Genomic DNA, 22754 nt, shown 5'->3' on the forward strand with positions numbered 1-22754 from the left:
AATGGCCGGTTGTATAGTGAACTATAACACGGCTTGGATTGAAAAGGCATTCCGCTCTCTTTCTATACGCACACCTGGACATGCTGAACATAGACAGGAAGATCTCAATGGAAAATCAAATAAAAACGTACTTGTCTTAGACTCGATGGAAGGCCAATTCTTAGTGTAAGCTGTAACAAAGTGCACTTGCTATTATTTTGACAAGAAGAAGAAGAATAAGGTGATGTTCCCTGTGTTACAAAACATTTGCATCATGAATAGGGAAAGACTGCATCTTCAACCTGTAATGTTTGCCCTGAGTGAGTCCAGTGTCTCCCTGCAATTCTGTCCAACCATCACACACACAAACAATCCATTTGTTTGTTTGTTCACGAACTTCTTTGACGTGTACAGGAGATGAGATGTATTTACTTCCCGCACAAAAAAGTCCACATTCTTGCAGTCTTCTAACAACCCAAGTAAACAAAAAGTGAAAAAGTAATTTTAGACACATGAGATGTAAATATGTTGGTATGTAATAAGCAGTATGCAAAACTGTACATGGCACGTGGAGTCATACTCACCCTGAAAGCTAATACCATTAGTGTTGAATGAAACACTGCACGTCATTTGAAATATGTCTGTTTTAGATGCATTTCCTATTGGTGAAGAAGGGAGATGATAGTTTGGTCAAAGTTAGTCTATGGTTAATACTAGGCTTGGGACACAACATCGGACGTCTATGGATTGGCTGGACACCCGAAGTTGAGCATCGTCTAATCGGTTAATTCCGAACAGGGTAATAGAAATTGGCTATACAACAAATAAATCTGGAAAGACCAGGCTTGCCCGCCACTGCAGGTCGACCAAACTGAAGTTTTTCCATATTTCACATATGGTTTTCAGTATCATTGTAAATCATTCCTGCCTCCTATCAATCTAAATATATCTCATAAATCGCAAGCTGTAATGAAACTCACCACAACATTGTTTCAGGGTACCTGTGAAGCCAGCGTCAACTATCAAAATATTTTTATCCTTATTCAGACAATTCATGTCACATGATTGTTCATTATTTCCTGCGCCTGTAAATCAGAAAACATAAGACACAGAAACACAAATACACAAAAAATAATAATTCCAAAAGGGTTCCCCATGGGAGGACATTGTGGAGAACTCTATCTCAAATCAATTCAATGGGCTTTATTGGCATGGGAAACATGTTTACAAAGCAATCTCTTTCTCTCCCTCCATCTCCTGTCTCCACCTCTGAATGTTTGTCTATGAAAAGCCAACTGACATTTACTCCTGTGGTGCTGACCTGTTTCACCCTCTACAACCACTGTGATTATTATCTGATCCTGTTGGTCATCTATGAACATCTTGAAGAACAATCTGGCCTTAATGGCCATGTACTCTTATAATCTCCACCCAGCACAGCCAGAAGAGGACTGGCCACCCCTCAGAGCCTGGTTCCTCTCTAGGTTTCTTCCTAGGTTCCTGCCTTTCTAGGGAGTTTTTCCTAACCACAGTGCTTCTACATCTGCATTGTTTGCTCTTTGGGGGTGTTAGACTGGATTTCTGTAAAGCACTTGGTGACAACTGCTGTAAAGTAAAAAGGGCTTCCTAAAATACATACTCTTTTGGGTTCCTGAAAAAACAATTGAAAACCCCTTTATAGGTTCTAGATAGAACCTTTTTTATTGTGTCACAGCTGTTGTATTAATTGCAATGCATGATCTTGTTGGATTGCTTTCCCATTGAAAGGAAGGCCAAAAGATATCTTTGATATTGTAATACAGTAATCAGGTTTGGGGTCAATTCGAATTGAATTTAGTCAACAACAAAAAATGAAATCAAAATTGAATTCATTAACAACTCAAGAGAAGCTATTTATTTCAAAAGTTGTTCCAGTTTTAAAATGTTAAATTCAAATCACTTCTTGGATTGAGTGACTTTAATTTGAACTGACCCCAACCCTGATAGTAATACACATGACACCTACAGTACATTTATGGTGAGTAAGCGAAGTTAGTTTCCTTAGTTTTCTAAGTTAGTCTTCTACTCACATGTAGAATTCCAGAGAAGAATGACCAGGGAACCCAAAGCCACCCAACTCTTCAACTCCATGGTGTTTGTGTCGGCTACAACAAAAAAAAACCTTGGATGTGGTAACACTCAAGTGTTCAGATGCAAAAATCTAATTCGTAGTTCAGTACAACATTTAAAAGTGAACAGTTATTATACATTAGCATAAATCTCGTGCACATTGACTGGACGTTACTGTGGGCCGTTGTCTAGACGTTCCCATCAAAACCTTTCAGTGATTTTTCAGAGTTCTGAACTTTTTACCCTCAATTGTTATTTACTAAAAATGATTACATTTGGTAATGGACACAAAATATTACCATGTTTGCATTTTTTGATGGCACAATAATCCCCCACAAAATATAGCATGTTACAAACAATGCTGCCCCATGATGCCACGTTATGCTGAATTCAGATATACAGTCAGATGTAGATAACAGATATACTAATCAAAGTAATAGGAGCCTCACCCGTTTCTTGGTGTTAACACCTATAGCCACGGTCACGGAAAAAAGCGGCACGCGTTCTGCTGAACCGTCAAAGAATGAAAACGATGTTCTCTGACTGATCCTCAACGATGATGCCCACGTGAAAATGTACATCTAAACTTAGCGGTGAGTTTGCATGCCAAGCCGGAGGGTCACATTTCCCTTGCAAAACTCTGTGGTCAGTGCACAAGCCAACAGGCACTTCTTTGTTTTGTCGGTCATTATGCAAAGGATACAAAAAAAAACATGGAGAAGACTATGGAGGCATCCCAAATAGCCCCCTGTTCCCTTTATAGAGCACTACTTTCAACCAGAGCTCATAGGGTTCTGGTCATATGTAGTGCACTATACAGGGATACCATTTTGGGACGTACTTGATGTCTGATCAAATAATGAGTTATACAGTGTATTGTACACTGCATCATTTGGTAAAGCAGGACAAACCTGTACCAGCGTTATAATTCTGCTGTTGGTTTTTACATGAATAAGCATATTAATGTGATCGGCAGGTAGTCTAGTGGTTAGAGCGTTGGGCCAGTTAACGAAATGTTGCTGGATCGAATCCCCGAGCTGACATGGTAAAAATCTGTCGTTCTGCCCCTGAACAAGGCAGTTAACCCCACTGTTCCCCGGTAAGCCATCATTGTAAATAAGAATTTGTTCTTAACTGACTTGCCTAGTTAAATAAAATTACAGGCTAGGCTTGAAGTCTATTCCAGGACATGTGTCTATGAAGCCTCCTAGAGTAGGATCAGCCCCCCCCCCTCCAATCCATTCATTAGGCAGACCAGATCCTTGATAAACTGCCCCCTGTCCATTCATAAGGCAGACCAAATCCTAGCTCAATGTGATGATGCTGAATCAATGTGATGATGTTGAATCAATGTGATGATGCTGAATCAATGTGATGATGCTGAATCAATGTGATGATGCTGAATCAATGTGATGATGCTGAATCAATGTGATGATGCTGAATCAATGTGATGATGTTGAATCAATGTGATGATGTTGAATCAATGTGATGATGCTGAATCAATGTGATGATGTTGAATCAATGTGATGATGCTGAATCAATGTGATGATGCTGAATCAATGTGATGATGCTGAATCAATGTGATGATGCTGAATCAATGTGATGATGCTGAATCAATGTGATGATGCTGAATCAATGTGGAAAATATAATTTTATTTGAAAGAAGAAAAAAAAAGTCTTCAACATAAGGGAATTCAGTATTTTTTCCCACACATTTTGTTTACCTAAATCCAATGATACGGTGACATTTTTTGTTGAATTCACATTAGTTGACAACTCAACCAAATGTCAATCGAAACTAGACGTTGAACTGACATCTGTGCTCAATGAGGGATAGCCTACCCGAATTGTCACAATTTCATATTAGTTTTTTTTTCTTTCTTAATTCCTCTTAATTAACCTTATGCAACACTATTACGATATACATTTCTGACACAATATATGTCGATTAAATAACAAATGTTTGAAAACCATTTGAAGACAGTTTATTGGTTGGTGGGGGAAATGTATAAACGCAGTAAGCTCTGGTGGCTCCACATTACATCCAAACAGCCAAGCCTGTGTTTAGAATATTCAAATGAATGTAGCCATAGCAGAAGTGCATACATTTGTCAATGGAAGGGGAGACATATTGTACATTAGGGCCTATACACAGACATTTTATATAAGCTATTATTATTTTTACAGGAGTTTAATCACAAACGATATAGTGACAGTGAAACAGGGGGAGGCCTTCTGCTTCTGTCACCTGAATACAGTACGCTGCTCTCTGGCTAAACACTGTGTACAAGATATTTCCTCGTTACACCGTTCACATTTAAAGGAAAACCAGATAGAACAGGCAAGAACAGGCCATACGACATCTCTAGGGTTGACGGCTCTCTCTGGAAAGGTGCACGGATGGAGTGCTACATATTATCTTCTCTTCTGCCAAGTCCATCAACTACAAGTGATTTAAAAAAAAAAAACTATTATTAATTTTTTTATATTTTTTTTACAAATAATAAGATGAATCTCTTCAAATATATGATCATACTATACAGTATTATACACATTATCACAGTCACCAAAGAACAAATTGTGTTGATTCAAGTTGTCCACTAGATGGAAGCGTGCATTTTAGAACAGTTGAACCTCATGCATTCTTCTTCTACCGTTTTCCCCTAAATGTAAACAAAGTAAGACTTCCACACTCTGAAGAAGATCTTTGCCCACAAGTCTAGCTACTGTAGCTAGTGAACTAACACATCGGGTGACAACCAAGACAAACAATAATGGTTCATTTGTTTTTGACGGCCGTAAAGTAAAGTCACATATAGAACAATGAGTCAGATGTTTCACCGGATGTATAAATCTGAAGCATCCGGTTGGCATTTCCAAACGTCACAAATTCGATCATGTGAGGAAGCCCGGCGGCCGTTAGTGGGAGAAGATGGAGCGAGATGGGTTTTATCCGATATTTTGCTAATTTTGTCATCGATGAAACACTTTATCTCAATACAATTTTCTGTTATAAAAACTAGAATATTTTACGAACAGAGTGGACTAAGTTTTTGTAGACATTACCCTTTGCCAAAGTTTTTTTTTTTAAACTGCGTTGTTTACAAGGTGTGAAAGGGCGAATTGCGTTATTGCACACGTGCCTTTCACATAGTAGGCGTTCCCTAACGGAAATATGCTAAGTAATGCTCGAACGCACCAATAGGATCTAGCTATCCCGGTACTTGGCCCCTCCCACTATGATTCGATTTCTACCATCGGAAACGAGAGGCTGTGGCTTATCTTGGGTCAGTTATAAACCAACTTCACAGTGACATTTTTAGCAGCTTGCTTCCTGGTTATTATATATACATATATATATATTTTTTAAACCTTTTGTCGTGGTCTTACTGTGACTATCACAGGGACTAGTTGTGAAATCACTCCACTGATATCTCCAGTTAGTTTATACAAGTCAGAAAATAGCCCACTGTGATTTTCTTTGGATAATACTGTGCAGATGCCACCACTTGCAAGGGCGAGTGGCAAAGGGATGAAAAGGTAAGTGTTTTTAATCATTAGCTCAGCTTCATGACAGGTGATTAATTGGTCCTAATGCATCCGCTGGGTGCAGGTGGGTGGGTTTGTGTTGGCTTGATGTTTTTCTCTTTTGCTTAAATTGACTATTTTAGTGCATCGACATTGACAGTAGAATATTGATATATATTTCAATAGCATGCTCCATAATGTACATAACTAATCTATTACGTCTGGACCTGTGGTCATGCCTTGTCATGAGCAGAAATGTTCATGTTCAGCTAGCTAACGCAATAGCCTACTATTAGCTGCCAGTTTGCCCAGTCAAGGTGTTTTGAGATGGGTAGCTGGTATGGTGCTAGTATGACAGGACCCACAAATAATGTGTGTGTGTGTGTGTGTGTGTGTGTGTGTGTGTGTGTGTGTGTGTGTGTGTGTGTGTGTGTGTGTGTGTGTGTGACCCAGAAGGCCCAAACTAGACTGGCGTTTTGTCCAGAGATTCTGCAGCATCCAGAGGGTTCTCTTCCCATCATGGTCCAGTCAGAACGTACTGATGTTGGGGACGTTGGTGGGAGTCACACTCACAGGTAAGGTCAGCTTCCGGGTCACTTTATGTCACACTCACAGGTATGGTCAGCTTCCGGGTCACTTTATGTCACACTCACAGGTATGGTCAGCTTCCGGGTCACTTTATGTTCACAAATAAATGGGAAAAGATAGGCTCCGTCTTAACTTATAAAATAAGACTGTGCCTTATTCATATGGGGGGTTGAGGTAAACAGAGTACTCCAATAAAGTGATCAGTGATCAAACAAGTGTTGGAGAGATCAATAAATGTGGGGTTGGCAAGAGAAGTGACGATAGGGCACATTCTTGTAGTTGTCTGCTTACTAGATAAATGTGGGGTTGGTAAGAGAAGTGACGATAGGGCACATTCTTGTAGTTGTCTGCTTACTAGATAAATGTGGGGTTGGCAAGAGAAGTGACGATAGGGCACATTCTTGTAGTTGTCTGCTTACTAGATAAATGTGGGGTTGGTAAGAGAAGTGACGATAGGGCACATTCTTGTAGTTGTCTGCTTACTAGATAAATGTGGGGTTGGCAAGAGAAGTGACGATAGGGCACATTCTTGTAGTTGTCTGCCTACTAGATAAATGTGGGGTTGGTAAGAGAAGTGACGATAGGGCACATTCTTGTAGTTGTCTGCCTACTAGATAAATGTGGGGTTGGTAAGAGAAGTGACGATAGGGCACATTCTTATAGTTGTCTGCTTACTAGATAAATGTGGGGTTGGTAAGAGAAGTGACGATAGGGCACATTCTTATAGTTGTCTGCTTACTAGATAAATGTGGGGTTGGCAAGAGAAGTGACGATAGGGCACATTCTTGTAGTTGTCTGCTTACAAGATAAATGTGGGGTTGGCAAGAGAAGTGACGATAGGGCACATTCTTGTAGTTGTCTGCCTACTAGATAAATGTGGGGTTGGCAAGAGAAGTGACGATAGGGCACATTCTTGTAGTTGTCTGCCTACTAGATAAATGTGTGGTTGGCAAGAGAAGTGACGATAGGGCACATTCTTGTAGTTGTCTGCCTACTAGATAAATGTGGGGTTGGCAAGAGAAGTGACGATAGGGCACATTCTTGTAGTTGTCTGCCTACTAGATAAATGTGGGGTTGGCAAGAGAAGTGACGATAGGGCACATTCTTGTAGTTGTCTGCCTACTAGATAAATGTGGGGTTGGTAAGAGAAGTGACGATAGGGCACATTCTTGTAGTTGTCTGCCTACTAGATAAATGTGGGGTTGGTAAGAGAAGTGACGATAGGGCACATTCTTGTAGTTGTCTGCCTACTAGATAAATGTGGGGTTGGTAAGAGAAGTGACGATAGGGCACATTCTTGTAGTTGTCTGCCTACTAGATAAATGTGGGGTTGGCAAGAGAAGTGACGATAGGGCACATTCTTGTAGTTGTCTGCCTACTAGATAAATGTGGGGTTGGTAAGAGAAGTGACGATAGGGCACATTCTTGTAGTTGTCTGCCTACTAGATAAATGTGGGGTTGGTAAGAGAAGTGACGATAGGGCACATTCTTGTAGTTGTCTGCCTACTAGATAAATGTGGGGTTGGTAAGAGAAGTGACGATAGGGCACATTCTTATAGTTGTCTGCCTACTAGATAAATGTGGGGTTGGTAAGAGAAGTGACGATAGGGCACATTCTTGTAGTTGTCTGCCTACTAGATAAATGTGGGGTTGGCAAGAGAAGTGACGATAGGGCACATTCTTATAGTTGTCTGCCTACTAGATAAATGTGGGGTTGGTAAGAGAAGTGACGATAGGGCACATTCTTATAGTTGTCTGCTTACTAGATAAATGTGGGGTTGGTAAGAGAAGTGACGATAGGGCACATTCTTGTAGTTGTCTGCTTACTAGATAAATGGAGACGTATTGGGGTGAACTGAAAGACATCTCAGTCAGGTATTTAGGTCAACTTCTCTGTATTGACTGATGGCTGTCAGGAGCTTTAGTGCTCTTGATATCAGATTAGAGGAAAGGGTATGTTTGTAAGACTATTGATGACTATTGTATTGTTCACTACGTAACTTTAAAAAATACAAAATAATCTATGAATCAATCACACAGGCACAATGCAAGGCTGCAGCTAGGGTTGCAAAATCTTCATAACTTTCAAATAAAATTCCCCCGTTTAAAAAAAAAACAAAAACAAAAAAATCCTAGTTGGAATATTCCCGGAATCAGAAGGTACCAAATATTTCTGGAAAACCTGAGATTTTTGTTGTTGTTGTTGTGTAAAGTTATGGGACTAACTAAAGCCTTAACTCTTCAAGATATACGCTGCACTTGTTTCTTTTGTTTTACAAGCCCACGCGTCTAAGTGTGCATCCCAAATTCCCTTTATAGTGCATTGCTTTTGACCATGTCACCTACGGTCCCCATTGGCTCTCATCAAAAGTAGTGCACTATGAAGGGAATAGGTTGCCATTTGAGAGGCAACACTAACAGTTTGCCGACTCGTCTTCCCTCTCCTCAGAACAGATGATCATTTACCAAGTGGGAGTCATCCCCAGTCAGTTCTATGAGGCCCTGTCTGACAAGGACTATGGTGCGTTCAAGAACCTCGCAGGGTTGGCCTTCCTGCTTATACTGCTCAACTCCACAGTGAGTAGTTCACTAATCAAATCAAATCACTAGTTCTCAAGCACGTTGACCAGTTGCCAACTTCACCAGTGTGGTCAACCTGAAACCATTTTTAATTTGATAACTTTTTATTCTCACTCCATAACCGTCACGTTTTACCCCAGCTAACAACAAACGTTCCCACAACATTTAGAGAATGTTGCCTAACGTTTTCATAGAAATGTTGCAGTGATGTGCAAGGACAGTGATGTTTCCAAGAGACCATTCCCCTTAATGTCTAACAGAACAGACAAAGAGCTGTGAATGGATCAGTGGTTCACCAATCAGGGCCTAAATGGACTTGGCAACAGTAAGAAGGGGTGATGTGTAATAAAAACTAAATCTGAAAGAAAATGTCTCATGAGGACCATTAGGCGACGTCCTAAAAATGTCTTTAGGGACGTCACCGGAACAAGTCAAAAACCTTCAGGGGACGATGACAGAACGTCCCATGTTTTAAACGTCCTTGGACACGGAAGTGTTCTTGCAATGTTTTGTTTTATTTATTTAACCTTTATTTAACCAGGCAAGTCAGTTAAGAACACATTCTTATTTTCAATGACGGCCTAGGAACATTAGTTTAACTGGTCTAGGAACAGTGGGTTAACTGCCTGTTCAGGGGCAGAACGACAGAGTTGTACCTTGTCAGCTCGGGGATTCGAACTTGCAACCTTTCGGTTACTAGTCCAACGCTCTAACCAATGAAACGTGTCTAGAACATGAATGTATTATTCTCTGAGAACACGGCAACTATTTTCTGTGTATGTTTGGTGGGACGTTGATGGAATCCTCGACCTGAAAACCCACAGAAAACTGGACACATGGACGTTCTTGTAACATCCCATGAAACGTGTCCAGAATATTTAATATAGAATATTCTGAGAACACGGTAACCACGTTTTATAGGTTTTGTTTTGTTTGACATTGAGGGAATTGTTCTCCTAACTCCTAACGCCAAAACATGCTCAATAGGTTCTCCGGCGATTTTCACTTAACATACATAGAATTTTTCCCTAACTAACGGAACACTGGACCCTCACACATCAGGAGAACATTACAAAAACGTTCTAACACCTTAGAATTGTTAGCTGGGGTCCATGCTGAAAGGGACTGACTACAATGTCAGCAAATACACTTCACTGACTGTTGTGTGACTGTTTTTTATGAGGTCATTCCAACCACTCACTGGGTGTTATAGGACCTGACCTGAAAGTGCACTCGTCGTTGCGTAATCTAGGTGTAGTTGTCATTCAGGAATTGGGTATCAAGGGAGAAATTGTGTTAACTCAGCTGGACTGAACTTCATAAGTTACAAAATCAGCTATTTTCTGAATGTGAAGATTTTGACTTATTTTCTTGAAATTCACCCAACCAATTTGAATACAGGTTAAATATATATTTTTCTCTCTCCCCTAGTTGAAGAGTGTGGACCAGTATATCTGCAGTCTGATGTCTGTGAGTTGGAGGAAGTCTTTAACAGAGAGTCTACACAGAGCTTACTTCCAGGGGAACGTTTACTACACACTCAACGTGCTCAGAGAGGACATTGATAACCCGTACGCGTGCACACACACACATACACACACACACACACACATACACACACACACACACTGACATAGCCTCAACCTCTCCTCTCTCACTCATTTGACAATTTACAGATTTGAAGTGTGTGTGCGTGTGTGCGTGTGTGTGCGTGTGTGTGCGTGCGTGTGTGTCTGTGTGTGTCCGTGCGTGTCCGTGTGTGTGTGTGTGCGTGCGTGTGTCCGTGCGTGTCCGTGCGTGTGTCCGATTGAAATATGTGTGTGTTTCCAGAGACCAGCGAATCAGTCAGGACACAGAGAGGTTATGTAAACAGATGAGCACCATGGTCAGCAGATTGATCATCTCTCCATTCACCTTGGTCTACTACACCTACCAATGTTTCTACAGGTTAGTACCCTGGTCTACTACACCTACCAATGTTTCTACAGGTTAGTACCCTGGTCTACTACACCTACCAATGTTACTACAGGTTAGTACCCTGGTCTACTACACCTACCAATGTTTCTACAGGTTAGTACCCTGGTCTACTACACCTAACAATGTTTCTACAGGTTAGTACCCTGGTCTACTACACCTACCAATGTTTCTACAGGTTAGTACCCTGGTCTACTACACCTATCAATGTTTCTACAGGTTAGTACCCTGGTCTACTACAACTACCAATGTTTCTACAGGTTAGTACCCTGGTCTACTACACCTACCAATGCTTCTACAGGTTAGTACCGTGGTCTACTACACCTGCCAATGTTTCTACAGGTTAGTACCCTGGTCTATTACACCTAACAATGTTTCTACAGGTTAGTACCCTGGTCTACTACACCTATCAATGTTTCTACAGGTTAGTACCCTGGTCTACTACAACTACCAATGTTTCTACAGGTTAGTACCCTGGTCTACTACACCTACCAATGCTTCTACAGGTTAGTACCCTGGTCTACTACACCTACCAATGTTACTACAGGTTAGTACCCTGGTCTACTACACCTACCAATGTTTCTACAGGTAAGTACCCTGGTCTACTACACCTACCAATTTTACTACAGGTTAGTACCCTGGTCTACTACACCTGCCAATATTACTACAGGTTAGTACCCTGGTCTACTACACCTACCAATATTACTACAGGTTAGTACCCTGGTCTTCTACACCTGCCAATATTACTACTGGTCTGAATGCATTATACACCCTATATGGCAGTACCTCATAGGTGAGTATACGCGCCAGTCTGATTGAAGACATTTGCATGGACATGACATGGAATAGGACTACCATTGATATGTGGTTAGCATGGAAAGCAACAGCTGACAAAAAAAAGAGATGTTTGCATTTTTCTATCCCTCACTCATGTCTCTTCCCCCTCTTATCCCCTCTCCATCTTATCCCCCTCTCCATCTTATCCCCCTCTCCATCTCCTCCCCCTCTTATCCTCCTCCCCCTCGTATCCCCCTCTCTTCTCCATCTCCTCCCCCTCTCCATCTCCTCCCCCTCTTATCCCCCTCTCCATCTCCTCCCCCTCTTATCCTCCTCCCCCTCGTATCCCCTCCATCTCCTCCCCCTCTTATCCCCCTCTCTTCTCCATCTCCTCCCCCTCTTATCCCCCTCTTCTCCATCTCCTCCCCCTCTTATCCCCCTCTCCTCTCCATCTCCTCCCCCTCTCCATCTCCTCCCCCTCTCCATCTCCTCCCCCTCTCCATCTCCTCCCCCTCTTATCCCCCTCTCCATCTTATCTCCATCTCATCCCCCTCTCCATCTCCTCCCCCTCTTATCCCCCTCTCCATCTTATCCCCCTCTCCATCTCTTCTCCCTTATCCCCCTCTCCATCTTATCCCCCTCTTCATCTTATCCCCCTCTCCATCTCCTCCCCCTCTCCATCTCCTCCCCCTCTCCATCTCCTCCCCCTCTCCATCTCCTCCCCCTCTTATCCCCCTCTCCATCTTATCCCCCTCTCCATCTCCTCCCCCTCTTATCCCCCTCTCCATCTCCTCTCCATCTCCTCCCCCTCTTATCCCCCTCTCCATCTCTTCACCCTTATCCCCCTCTCCATCTCTTCACCCTTATCCCCTCTCCATCTCCCCCCCCCCCCTCCTCCATCCCTGTAGCACTGGCTGGATCGGTCCTGTTAGTATCTTTGGCTACTTCATAGTGGGAACTATCACCAATAAAATCCTCATGGGGCCAATTGTGTCGACTCTGTTTGAACAGGAGAAACTGGAGGGAGACTTCAGGTACAGGAATGATATGTACACCCTTAGTTTGTATGTAATTGACAAACATCCTGCCAATTGTGTTACCTGGTAATATTATAGATACGTAGGTAGGATATGGGACATGATAGGCTGTACTTTCACGTGAATTTTTTTTTAAAGTGAGGTGACCAATGAAGTGACTTTGGGTTTTTACTTCCAGGTTCAAGCACATGCAAATCCGGTCCAACGCAGAGTCTGCCGCTTTCTACAGGTCAGTCAGCCCCATGGGGGTTGGACCGTGATATGATTTGTCCGTCTTGTGTTTATGCATTAAGACGTAGTGGTCTGTGCTGTTTAACCTGAATACAGAGCTGGCAAAGTGGAACACATGAGGACAGACAGGAGACTGCAGACGCTGCTGCGCTGCCAGAAGAGTCTGATGAACAAAGAACTCTGGCTGTACAGTAAGGACACACACACACACACCACACACACACGTACGTCTGATTGATTGTCTTAAAAAAATAAATAATAATAATAATTCTCCGTTCATCTGAAATTGAGACCTCTAGAATTGTCCTAATGCAAATGGTAGGATCTAAACAACCCTCCTCTCCTCTCTTTTCTCCTCCTCCTCCTGATTCTCTTCCTCTCCCGCCCACCTCCTGCTCTCTCCTCTGCTGTCCTCTCCTCTCTCAGTTGGAGTGAACACCTTTGACTACCTGGGTGGTATCCTCAGCTACATCATTATCTCCATCCCCATCTTTTCGGGTGTTTATAACAACCTCAGTCCAGGGGAGCTCAGTGCCCTCATCAGTAAGGTACAGTAGTCCAGGTGGAGCTCAGTGCCCTCATCAGTAAGGTACAGTAGTCCAGGGGACAGTGTCCTCATCAGTAAGGTACAGTAGTCCAGGTGGAGCTCCGTGTCCTCATCAGTAAGGTACAGTAGTCCAGGTGGAGCTCAGTGTCCTCATCAGTAAGGTACAGTAGTCCAGGGGACAGTGTCCTCATCAGTAAGGTACAGTAGTCCAGGTGGAGCTCAGTGTCCTCATCAGTAAGGTACAGTAGTCCAGGTGGAGCTCAGTGTCCTCATCAGTAAGGTACAGTAGTCCAGGGAACAGTGTCCTCATCAGTAAGGTACAGTAGTCCAGGGGACAGTGTCCTCATCAGTAAGGTACAGTAGTTCAGGTGGAGCTCAGTGTCCTCATCAGTAAGGTACAGTAGTCCAGGGGACAGTGTCCTCATCAGTAAGGTACAGTAGTCCAGGTGGAGCTCGGTGTCCTCATCAGTAAGGTACAGTAGTCCAGGTGGAGCTCAGTGTCCTCATCAGTAAGGTACAGTAGTCCAGGTGGAGTTCAGTGTCCTCATCAGTAAGGTACAGTAGTCCAGGTGGAGTCCAGTGTCCTCATCAGTAAGGTACAGTAGTCCAGGGGACAGTGTCCTCATCAGTACGGTACAGTAGTCCAGGGGACAGTGTCCTCATCAGTAAGGTACAGTAGTTCAGGTGGAGCTCAGTGTCCTCATCAGTAAGGTACAGTAGTCCAGGGGACAGTGTCCTCATCGGTAAGGTACAGTAGTTCAGGTGGAGCTCAGTGTCCTCATCAGTAAGGTACAGTAGTCCAGGTGGAGCTCAGTGTCCTCATCAGTAAGGTACAGTAGTTCAGGGGACAGTGTCCCCATCAGTAAGGTACAGTAGTCCAGGGGACAGTGTCCCCATCAGTAAGGTACAGTAGTCCAGGGGACAGTGTCCTCATCAGTAAGGTACAGTAGTTCAGGGGACAGTGTCCTCATCAGTAAGGTACAGTAGTCCAGGGGACAGTGTCCTCATCAGTAAGGTACAGTAGTCCAGGGGACAGTGTCCTCATCAGTAAGGTACAGTAGTCCAGGGGACAGTGTCCTCATCAGTAAGGTACAGTAGTCCAGGTGGAGCTCAGTGTCCTCATCAGTAAGGTACAGTAGTCCAGGTGGAGTTCAGTGTCCTCATCAGTAAGGTACAGTAGTCCAGGGGACAGTGTCCTCATCAGTACGGTACAGTAGTCCAGGGGACAGTGTCCTCATCAGTAAGGTACAGTAGTTCAGGTGGAGCTCAGTGTCCTCATCAGTAAGGTACAGTAGTCCAGGGGACAGTGTCCTCATCGGTAAGGTACAGTAGTTCAGGTGGAGCTCAGTGTCCTCATCAGTAAGGTACAGTAGTCCAGGTGGAGCTCAGTGTCCTCATCAGTAAGGTACAGTAGTCCAGGGGACAGTGTCCCCATCAGTAAGGTACAGTAGTCCAGGGGACAGTGTCCTCATCAGTACGGTACAGTAGTCCAGGGGACAGTGTCCTCATCAGTAAGGTACAGTAGTTCAGGTGGAGCTCAGTGTCCTCATCAGTAAGGTACAGTAGTCCAGGGGACAGTGTCCTCATCGGTAAGGTACAGTAGTTCAGGTGGAGCTCAGTGTCCTCATCAGTAAGGTACAGTAGTCCAGGTGGAGCTCAGTGTCCTCATCAGTAAGGTACAGTAGTCCAGGGGACAGTGTCCCCATCAGTAAGGTACAGTAGTCCAGGGGACAGTGTCCCCATCAGTAAGGTACAGTAGTTCAGGGGACAGTGTCCTCATCAGTAAGGTACAGTAGCTCAGGGGACAGTGTCCTCATCAGTAAGGTACAGTAGTCCAGGGGACAGTGTCCTCATCAGTAAGGTACAGTAGTTCAGGGGACAGTGTCCTCATCAGTAAGGTACAGTAGTTCAGGGGACAGTGTCCTCATCAGTAAGGTACAGTAGTCCAGGGGACAGTGTCCTCATCAGTAAGGTACAGTAGTCCAGGGGACAGTGTCCTCATCAGTAAGGTACAGTAGTTCAGGGGACAGTGTCCTCATCAGTAAGGTACAGTAGTTCAGGGGACAGTGTCCTCATCAGTAAGGTACAGTAGTCCAGGGGACAGTGTCCTCATCAGTAAGGTACAGTAGTCCAGGGGACAGTGTCCTCATCAGTAAGGTACAGTAGTCCAGGGGACAGTGTCCTCATCAGTAAGGTACAGTAGTTCAGGGGACAGTGTCCTCATCAGTAAGGTACAGTAGTCCAGGGGACAGTGTCCTCATCAGTAAGGTACAGTAGTCCAGGGGACAGTGTCCTCATCAGTAAGGTACAGTAGTCCAGGGGACAGTGTCCTCATCAGTAAGGTACAGTAGTCCAGGGGACAGTGTCCTCATCAGTAAGGTACAGTAGTCCAGGGGACAGTGTCCTCATCAGTAAGGTAGGCCACTGTTTTTACCCCTCTCTCTCTCCACAGTTTACTTGTTGTCTTCCATGCCCTCATTACTGTCATTACCGCCTCTATCCTCTGGGTGGCAGTATATACCATATGCTATACATTAAAAAGGTTGTCTCTAAGTCACTATGTAATGTCCTGTCTTGGAGAGGAAGAGAACAGCAAGTTTACAGGTTCATAGAGATCCTGAACTAGGGGACCTTTATATACGGGGACCGTCAATACTTTCTCTTATTCTGCCTGGCAGTGCCTGACCACACACAGTCACAAATCTCTCTCTCTCTCGCCCTCTCTGCTCTCTCTCTCTCTCTCTCTCTCTCGCCCTCTCTGCTCTCTCTCTCTCTCTCTGCTCTCTCTCTCTCTCTGCTCTCTCTCACCTCTCTCTGCTCTCTCTCACCTCTCTCTGCTCTCTCTCACCTCTCTCTGCTCTCTCTCACCGCTCTCTGCTCTCTCTCACCTCTCTCTGCTCTCACCCCTCTCTCTCTCTCTTTCTCTCTCTCTCTTTCTCTCTCTCAGAATGCCTTTGTATGTATCTACTTGATAAGCTGCTTCAGTCAGCTAATAGACCTGTCCACCACTCTGTCAGACGTGGCTGGATACACCCACAGGTAACATTACGCATACTGATCAACCGTGTGTGTGTGTGTGTGTGGTGTGTAGTAACACCCAGAAGCTTATTGTCATGCTGTGTGTGTTGTGGTGTGGTGTGTAGTAACACCCAGAAGCTTATTGTCATGCTGTGTGTGTTGTGGTGTGTGTGTAGTAACACCCAGAAGCTTATTGTCATGCTGTGTGTGTTGTGGTGTGTGTGTAGTAACACCCAGAAGCTTATTGTCATGCTGTGTGTGTTGTGGGCAGGATAGGAGAGCTGAGGGAAGTAATGGATGATATCTTGAGGACACGTTGTGACTACGACCCTGCATCAGGAGATTCCTACGACTTTGACAGGTAAAACAACAGCAGTATGTTTCGTTAAGCAGGCTTCCATGCTCCAGAGTACTCTAACAGGCTGCAGTATGTTCCGTTAAGCTTCCATGCTCCAGAGTACTCAGAGAACAGGAATGAGTTTTGAAGGTAGGATTACGAGTGCAATCACAAAGCGGAGAACGCTGAAAGGAACATGGCTAAAGATTTTCTCCCCTCTCCTATGTTAGGCTACCTGCTAACCACTAGGCTACCTGCTAACCACTAGGCTACCTGCTAACCACTAGGCTACCTGCTAACCACTAGGCTACCTGCTAACCACTAGGCTACCTGCTAACCACTAGGCTAACTGCTTCCTCCTCTTCACCTCCCCTCTCCATCCAGTGACAAGGTCCACAGTGGTCCAGTAGATACAGCCTTCATCCTGGACTGTGTGTCCTACAAGAGTCCCTTCTCTGAGCAGCTGCTGGTTGAAGAGCTGAGTATCAAGATCAGCCAGGGCTCCAATCTGCTGGTGGTGGGAAATACAGGTAGGTAGACAGGTATAATATAATATACAGGTAGGGGTAGACAGGTATATTATAATATACAGGTAGGGGTAGACTGGTATAATATACAGGTAGGGGTAGACTGGTATAATATACAGGTAGGAGTAGACTGGTATAATATACAGGTAGGGGTAGACTGGTATAATATACAGGTAGGGGTAGACAGGTATAATATACAGGTAGGGGTAGACTGGTATAATATACAGGTAGGGGTAGACTGGTATAATATACAGGTAGGGGTAGACAGGTATATTATAATATACAGGTAGGGGTAGACAGGTATATTATAATATACAGGTAGGGGTAGACAGGTATATTATAATATACAGGGAGGGGTAGACAGGTATAATATAATATACAGGGAGGGGTAGACAGGTATAATATAATATACAGGGAGGGGTAGACAGGTATAATATAATATACAGGGAGGGGTAGACAGGTATAATATAATATACAGGGAGGGGGTAGACTGGTATAATATACAGGTAGGGGTAGACAGGTATATTATAATATACAGGTAGGGGTAGACAGGTATATTATAATATACAGGTAGGGGTAGACAGGTATATTATAATATACAGGTAGGGGTAGACAGGTATAATATACAGGTAGGAGTAGACTGGTATAATATGCAGGTAGGAGTAGACTGGTATAACATACAGGTAGGAGTAGACTGGTATAATACAGGTAGGAGTAGACTGGTATAATATACAGGTAGGAGTAGACTGGTATAATATACAGGTAGGAGTAGACTGGTATAATATACAGGTAGGAGTAGACTGGTATAATATACAGGTAGGAGTAGACTGGTATAATATACAGGTAGGAGTAGACTGGTATAATATACAGGTAGGAGTAGACTGGTATAATATACAGGTAGGAGTAGACTGGTATAATATACAGGTAGGAGTAGACTGGTATAATGTACAGGTAGGAGTAGACTGGTATAATATACAGGTAGGAGTAGACTGGTATCATATACAGGTAGGAGTAGACTGGTATAATATACAGGTAGGAGTAGACTGGTATAATATACAGGTAGGAGTAGACAGGTATAATATACAGGTAGGGGAAGACTGGTATAATATACAGGTAGGGAAGACTGGTATAATATACAGGTAGTGGGAAGACTGGTATTAATATACAGGGTAGGGGAAGACTGGTATAATATACAGGTAGGGTTAGACTGGTATAATATACAGGTAGGAGTAGAGCTGGTATAATATACAGGTTAGGAGTAGACTGGTATATATACAGGTAGGAGTAGACTGGTATAATATACAGGTAGGAGTAGACTGGGTATAATATACAGGTAGGAGTAGACCTGGTATAATATACAGGTAGGAGTAGACTGGGTATAATTACAGGTAGGAGTAGACTGGCTATAATAATACAGGTAGGAGTAGACTTGTATAGTATAGAGGTAGGTAGACAGGTATAACATTACAGGTAGGAAAGACTGGTATATTATAATATACAGGTAGGAGGATAGGACTGGTATAATATATCATGGAGGGGTAGACTGGTATAATATACAGGTTAGAGTTAGACTGGTATAATATACAGGTAGGAGTAGACTGGTATAATATACAGGTAGGGGTAGACGGGTATATTATAATATACAGGTAGGGGTAGACGGGTATATTATAATATACAGGTAGGGGTAGACGGGTATAATATACAGGTAGGGGTAGACGGGTATAATATACAGGTAGGAGTAGACAGATATAATATACAGGTAGGGGTAGACAGGTATAATATACAGGTAGGGGAAGACTGGTATAATATACAGGTAGGGTTAGACTGGTATAATATACAGGTAGGAGTAGACTGGTATAATATACAGGTAGGAGTAGACTGGTATAATATACAGGTAGGAGTAGACTGGTATAATATACAGGTAGGAGTAGACTGGTATAATATACAGGTAGGAGTAGACTGGTATAATATACAGGTAGGAGTAGACTGGTATAATATACAGGTAGGAGTAGACTGGTATAATATACAGGTAGGAGTAGACTGGTATAATATACAGGTAGGAGTAGACTGGTATAATATACAGGTAGGAGTAGACTGGTATAATATACAGGTAGGAGTAGACTGGTATATTTATAATATACAGGTAGGAGTAGACTGGTATAAAATACAGGTAGGATAGACTGGTATAATATACAGGTAGGGTAGACTGGTATAGGATATACAGTAGGGGTAGACGGGGTATATTATAATATACAGGTTAGGGGTAGACGGTATATTATAATATACAGGTAGGGATAGACGGTATATTATAGATACAGGTAGGGGTAGACGGTATAATATACAGGTAGGGGTAGACAGGTATAATATACAGGTAGGGGTAGACAGGTATAATATACAGTAGGGGTAGACAGGTATAATATACAGGTAGGGGTAGACAGGTATAATATACAGGTAGGGTAGACAGGTATAATATACAGGTAGGAGTAGACTGGTATAATGTACAGGGTAGGAGTAGACTGGTATCATATACAGGTAGGAGTAGACTGGTATAATATACAGGTAGGAGTAGCCTGGTATAATATACAGGTAGGAGTAGACAGGTATAATATACAGGTAGGGGTAGACAGGTATAATATACAGGTAGGGGAAGACTGGTATAATATACAGGTAGGGGAAGACTGGTATAATATACAGGTAGGGGAAGACTGGTATAATATACAGGTAGGGGAAGACTGGTATAATATACATGTAGGAGTAGACTGGTATAATATACAGGTAGGAGTAGACTGTATAATATACAGGTAGGAGTAGACTGGTATAATATACAGGTAGGAGTAGACTGGTATAATATACAGGTAGGAGTAGACTGGTATAATATACAGGTAGGAGTAGACTGGTATAATATACAGGTAGGAGTAGACTGGTATAACATACAGGTAGGAAAAGACTGGTATATTATAATATACAGTAGGAGTAGACTGGTATAACATACAGGTAGGAAAAGACTGGTATATTATAATATACAGGTAGGAGTAGACTGGTATAATATACAGGTAGGGGTAGACTGGTATAATATACAGGTAGGGGTAGACGGGTATATTATAATATACAGGTAGGGGTAGACAGGTATAATATACAGGTAGGGGTAGACGGGTATAATATACAGGTAGGAGTAGACAGATATAATATACAGGTAGGGGTAGACAGGTATAATATACAGGTAGGGAAGACTGGTATAATATACAGGTAGGGTTAGACTGGTATATATACAGGTAGGAGTAGACTGGTATAATATACAGGTAGGAGTAGACTGGTATAATATACAGGTAGGAGTAGACTGGTATAATATACAGGTAGGAGTAGACTGGTATAATATACAGGTAGGAGTAGACTGGTATAATATACAGGTAGGAGTAGACTGGTATAATATACAGGTAGGAGTAGACTGGTATAATATACAGGTAGGAGTAGACTGGTATAATATACAGGTAGGAGTAGACTGGTATAATATACAGGTAGGAGTAGACTGGTATAATATACAGGTAGGAGTAGACTGGTATAATATACAGGTAGGAGTAGACTGGTATATTATAATATACAGGTAGGAGTAGACTGGTATAAAATACAGGTAGGAGTAGACTGGTATAATATACAGGTAGGGGTAGACTGGTATAATATACAGGTAGGGGTAGACGGGTATATTATAATATACAGGTAGGGGGAGACAGGTATAATATACAGGTAGGGGTAGACAGGTATAATATACAGGTAGGGGTAGACAGGTATAATATACAGGTAGGGGTAGACAGGTATAATATACAGGTAGGGGTAGACAGGTATAATATACAGGTAGGGGTAGACAGGTATAATATACAGGTAGGGGTAGACAGGTATAATATACAGGTAGGGGTAGACAGGTATAATATACAGGTAGGGGAAGACAGGTATAATATACAGGTAGGGGTAGACAGGTATAATATACAGGTAGGGGTAGACAGGTATAATATACAGGTAGGGGTAGACAGGTATAATATACAGGTAGGGTAGACAGGTATAATATACAGGTAGGGGTAGACGGTATATTATAATATACAGGGAGGGGTTGACAGGTATAATATACCAGGTAGGGGTAGACGGGTATATTATAATATACAGGTAGGGGGAGACAGGTATAATTACAGGTAGGGGTAGACAGGTATAATATACAGGTAGGGGTAGACAGGTATAATATACAGGTAGGGGTAGACAGGTATAATATACAGGTAGGGGTAGACAGGTATAATATACAGGTAGGGGTAGACAGGTATAATATACAGGTAGGGGTAGACAGGTATAATATACAGGTAGGGGTAGACAGGTATAATATACAGGTAGGGGTAGACTGGTATAATATACAGGTAGGGGAAGACTGGTATAATATACAGGTAGGGTTAGACTGGTATAATATACAGGTAGGAGTAGACTGGTATAATATACAGGTAGGGAGTAGACTGGTATAATATACAGGTAGGAGTAGACTGGTATAATATACAGGTAGGAGTAGACTGGTATAATATACAGGTAGGAGTAGACTGGTATAATATACAGGTAGGAGTAGACTGGTATAATATACAGGTAGGAGTAGACTGGTATAATATACAGGTAGGAGTAGACTGGTATAATATACAGGTAGGAGTAGACTGGTATAATATACAGGTAGGAGTAGACTGGTATAATATACAGGTAGGAGTAGACTGGTATAATATACAGGTAGGAGTAGACTGGTATAATATACAGGTAGGAGTAGACTGGTATAATATACAGGTAGGAGTAGACTGGTATAATATACAGGTAGGAGTAGACTGGTATAATATACAGGTAGGAGTAGACTGGTATAATATACAGGTAGGAGTAGACTGGTATAATATACAGGTAGGAGTAGACTGGTATAATATACAGGTAGGGGTAGACTGGTATAATATACAGGTAGGGGTAGACTGGTATAATATACAGGTAGGGGTAGACGGGTATATTATATATACAGGTAGGGGTAGACGGGTATATTATAATATACAGGTAGGGGTAGACAGGGTATAATATACAGGTAGGGGTAGACAGGTATAATATACAGGTAGGGGTAGACAGGTATAATATACAGGTAGGGGTAGACAGGTATAATATACAGGTAGGGGTAGACAGGTATAATATGCAGGTAGGGGTAGACTGGTATAATATACAGGTAGAGGTAGACGGTATAATATACAGGTAGGGGTAGACAGGTATAATATACAGGTAGGGGTAGACAGGTATAATATACAGGTAGGGGTAGACAGGTATAATATACAGGTAGGGTAGACTGGTATAATATACAGGTAGGGGTAGACTGGTATAATATACAGGTAGGAGTAGACTGGTATAATATACAGGTAGGAGTAGACTGGTATAATATACAGGTAGGAGTAGACTGGTATAATATACAGGTAGGAGTAGACAGGTATAATATACAGGTAGGAGTAGACAGGTATAATATAGAGGTAAGTAGA

General features: G+C 42.6%; 2 protein-coding genes across 9 annotated transcripts in view; one reads left to right on the forward strand and one right to left on the reverse strand.

The window, feature by feature from the left end:
- Nucleotides 1–2638, reverse strand: part of adgrg11 (adhesion G protein-coupled receptor G11) — a 24906-nt gene extending 22268 nt beyond the window's left edge. The window contains exons 1-6 of one of the 3 annotated variants that reach the window (XM_031800315.1): nucleotides 2538–2638; nucleotides 2049–2123; nucleotides 960–1064; nucleotides 564–638; nucleotides 282–446; nucleotides 132–170 (exon numbers count right to left, since the gene is read on the reverse strand). In XM_031800315.1, coding sequence (XP_031656175.1) covers nucleotides 132–170; nucleotides 282–446; nucleotides 564–638; nucleotides 960–1064; nucleotides 2049–2109 — 445 coding nt within the window. In that variant the 5' untranslated portion in view covers nucleotides 2110–2123; nucleotides 2538–2638. Of the gene's footprint in view, nucleotides 1–131; nucleotides 171–281; nucleotides 447–563; nucleotides 639–959; nucleotides 1065–2048; nucleotides 2157–2537 lie in introns of those variants that run through there. The other 2 variants (XM_031800317.1, XM_031800316.1) reach the window with 2 other exon arrangements.
- The window catches only part of abcd4 (ATP-binding cassette, sub-family D (ALD), member 4), a 27756-nt gene that overhangs the window by 3225 nt on the left and 1777 nt on the right, over nucleotides 1–22754 (forward strand). The window contains exons 1-12 of one of the 6 annotated variants that reach the window (XM_031800325.1): nucleotides 4976–5628; nucleotides 6070–6191; nucleotides 8654–8781; nucleotides 10216–10355; nucleotides 10615–10731; nucleotides 12444–12569; nucleotides 12751–12801; nucleotides 12900–12994; nucleotides 13230–13351; nucleotides 16298–16389; nucleotides 16640–16729; nucleotides 17090–17235. In XM_031800325.1, the coding sequence (XP_031656185.1) occupies nucleotides 5588–5628; nucleotides 6070–6191; nucleotides 8654–8781; nucleotides 10216–10355; nucleotides 10615–10731; nucleotides 12444–12569; nucleotides 12751–12801; nucleotides 12900–12994; nucleotides 13230–13351; nucleotides 16298–16389; nucleotides 16640–16729; nucleotides 17090–17235 (1270 nt within the window). In that variant the 5' untranslated portion in view covers nucleotides 4976–5587. Of the gene's footprint in view, nucleotides 1–4975; nucleotides 5629–6069; nucleotides 6192–8653; nucleotides 8782–10215; nucleotides 10356–10614; nucleotides 10732–12443; nucleotides 12570–12750; nucleotides 12802–12899; nucleotides 12995–13229; nucleotides 13352–16297; nucleotides 16390–16639; nucleotides 16730–17089; nucleotides 17236–22754 lie in introns of those variants that run through there. The other 5 variants (XM_031800324.1, XM_031800323.1, XM_031800326.1 and 2 more) reach the window with 5 other exon arrangements.

Source organism: Oncorhynchus kisutch, linkage group LG21 (assembly GCF_002021735.2).
Source record: "Oncorhynchus kisutch isolate 150728-3 linkage group LG21, Okis_V2, whole genome shotgun sequence".
In the NCBI taxonomy this organism is placed as follows: domain Eukaryota; kingdom Metazoa; phylum Chordata; class Actinopteri; order Salmoniformes; family Salmonidae; genus Oncorhynchus; species Oncorhynchus kisutch.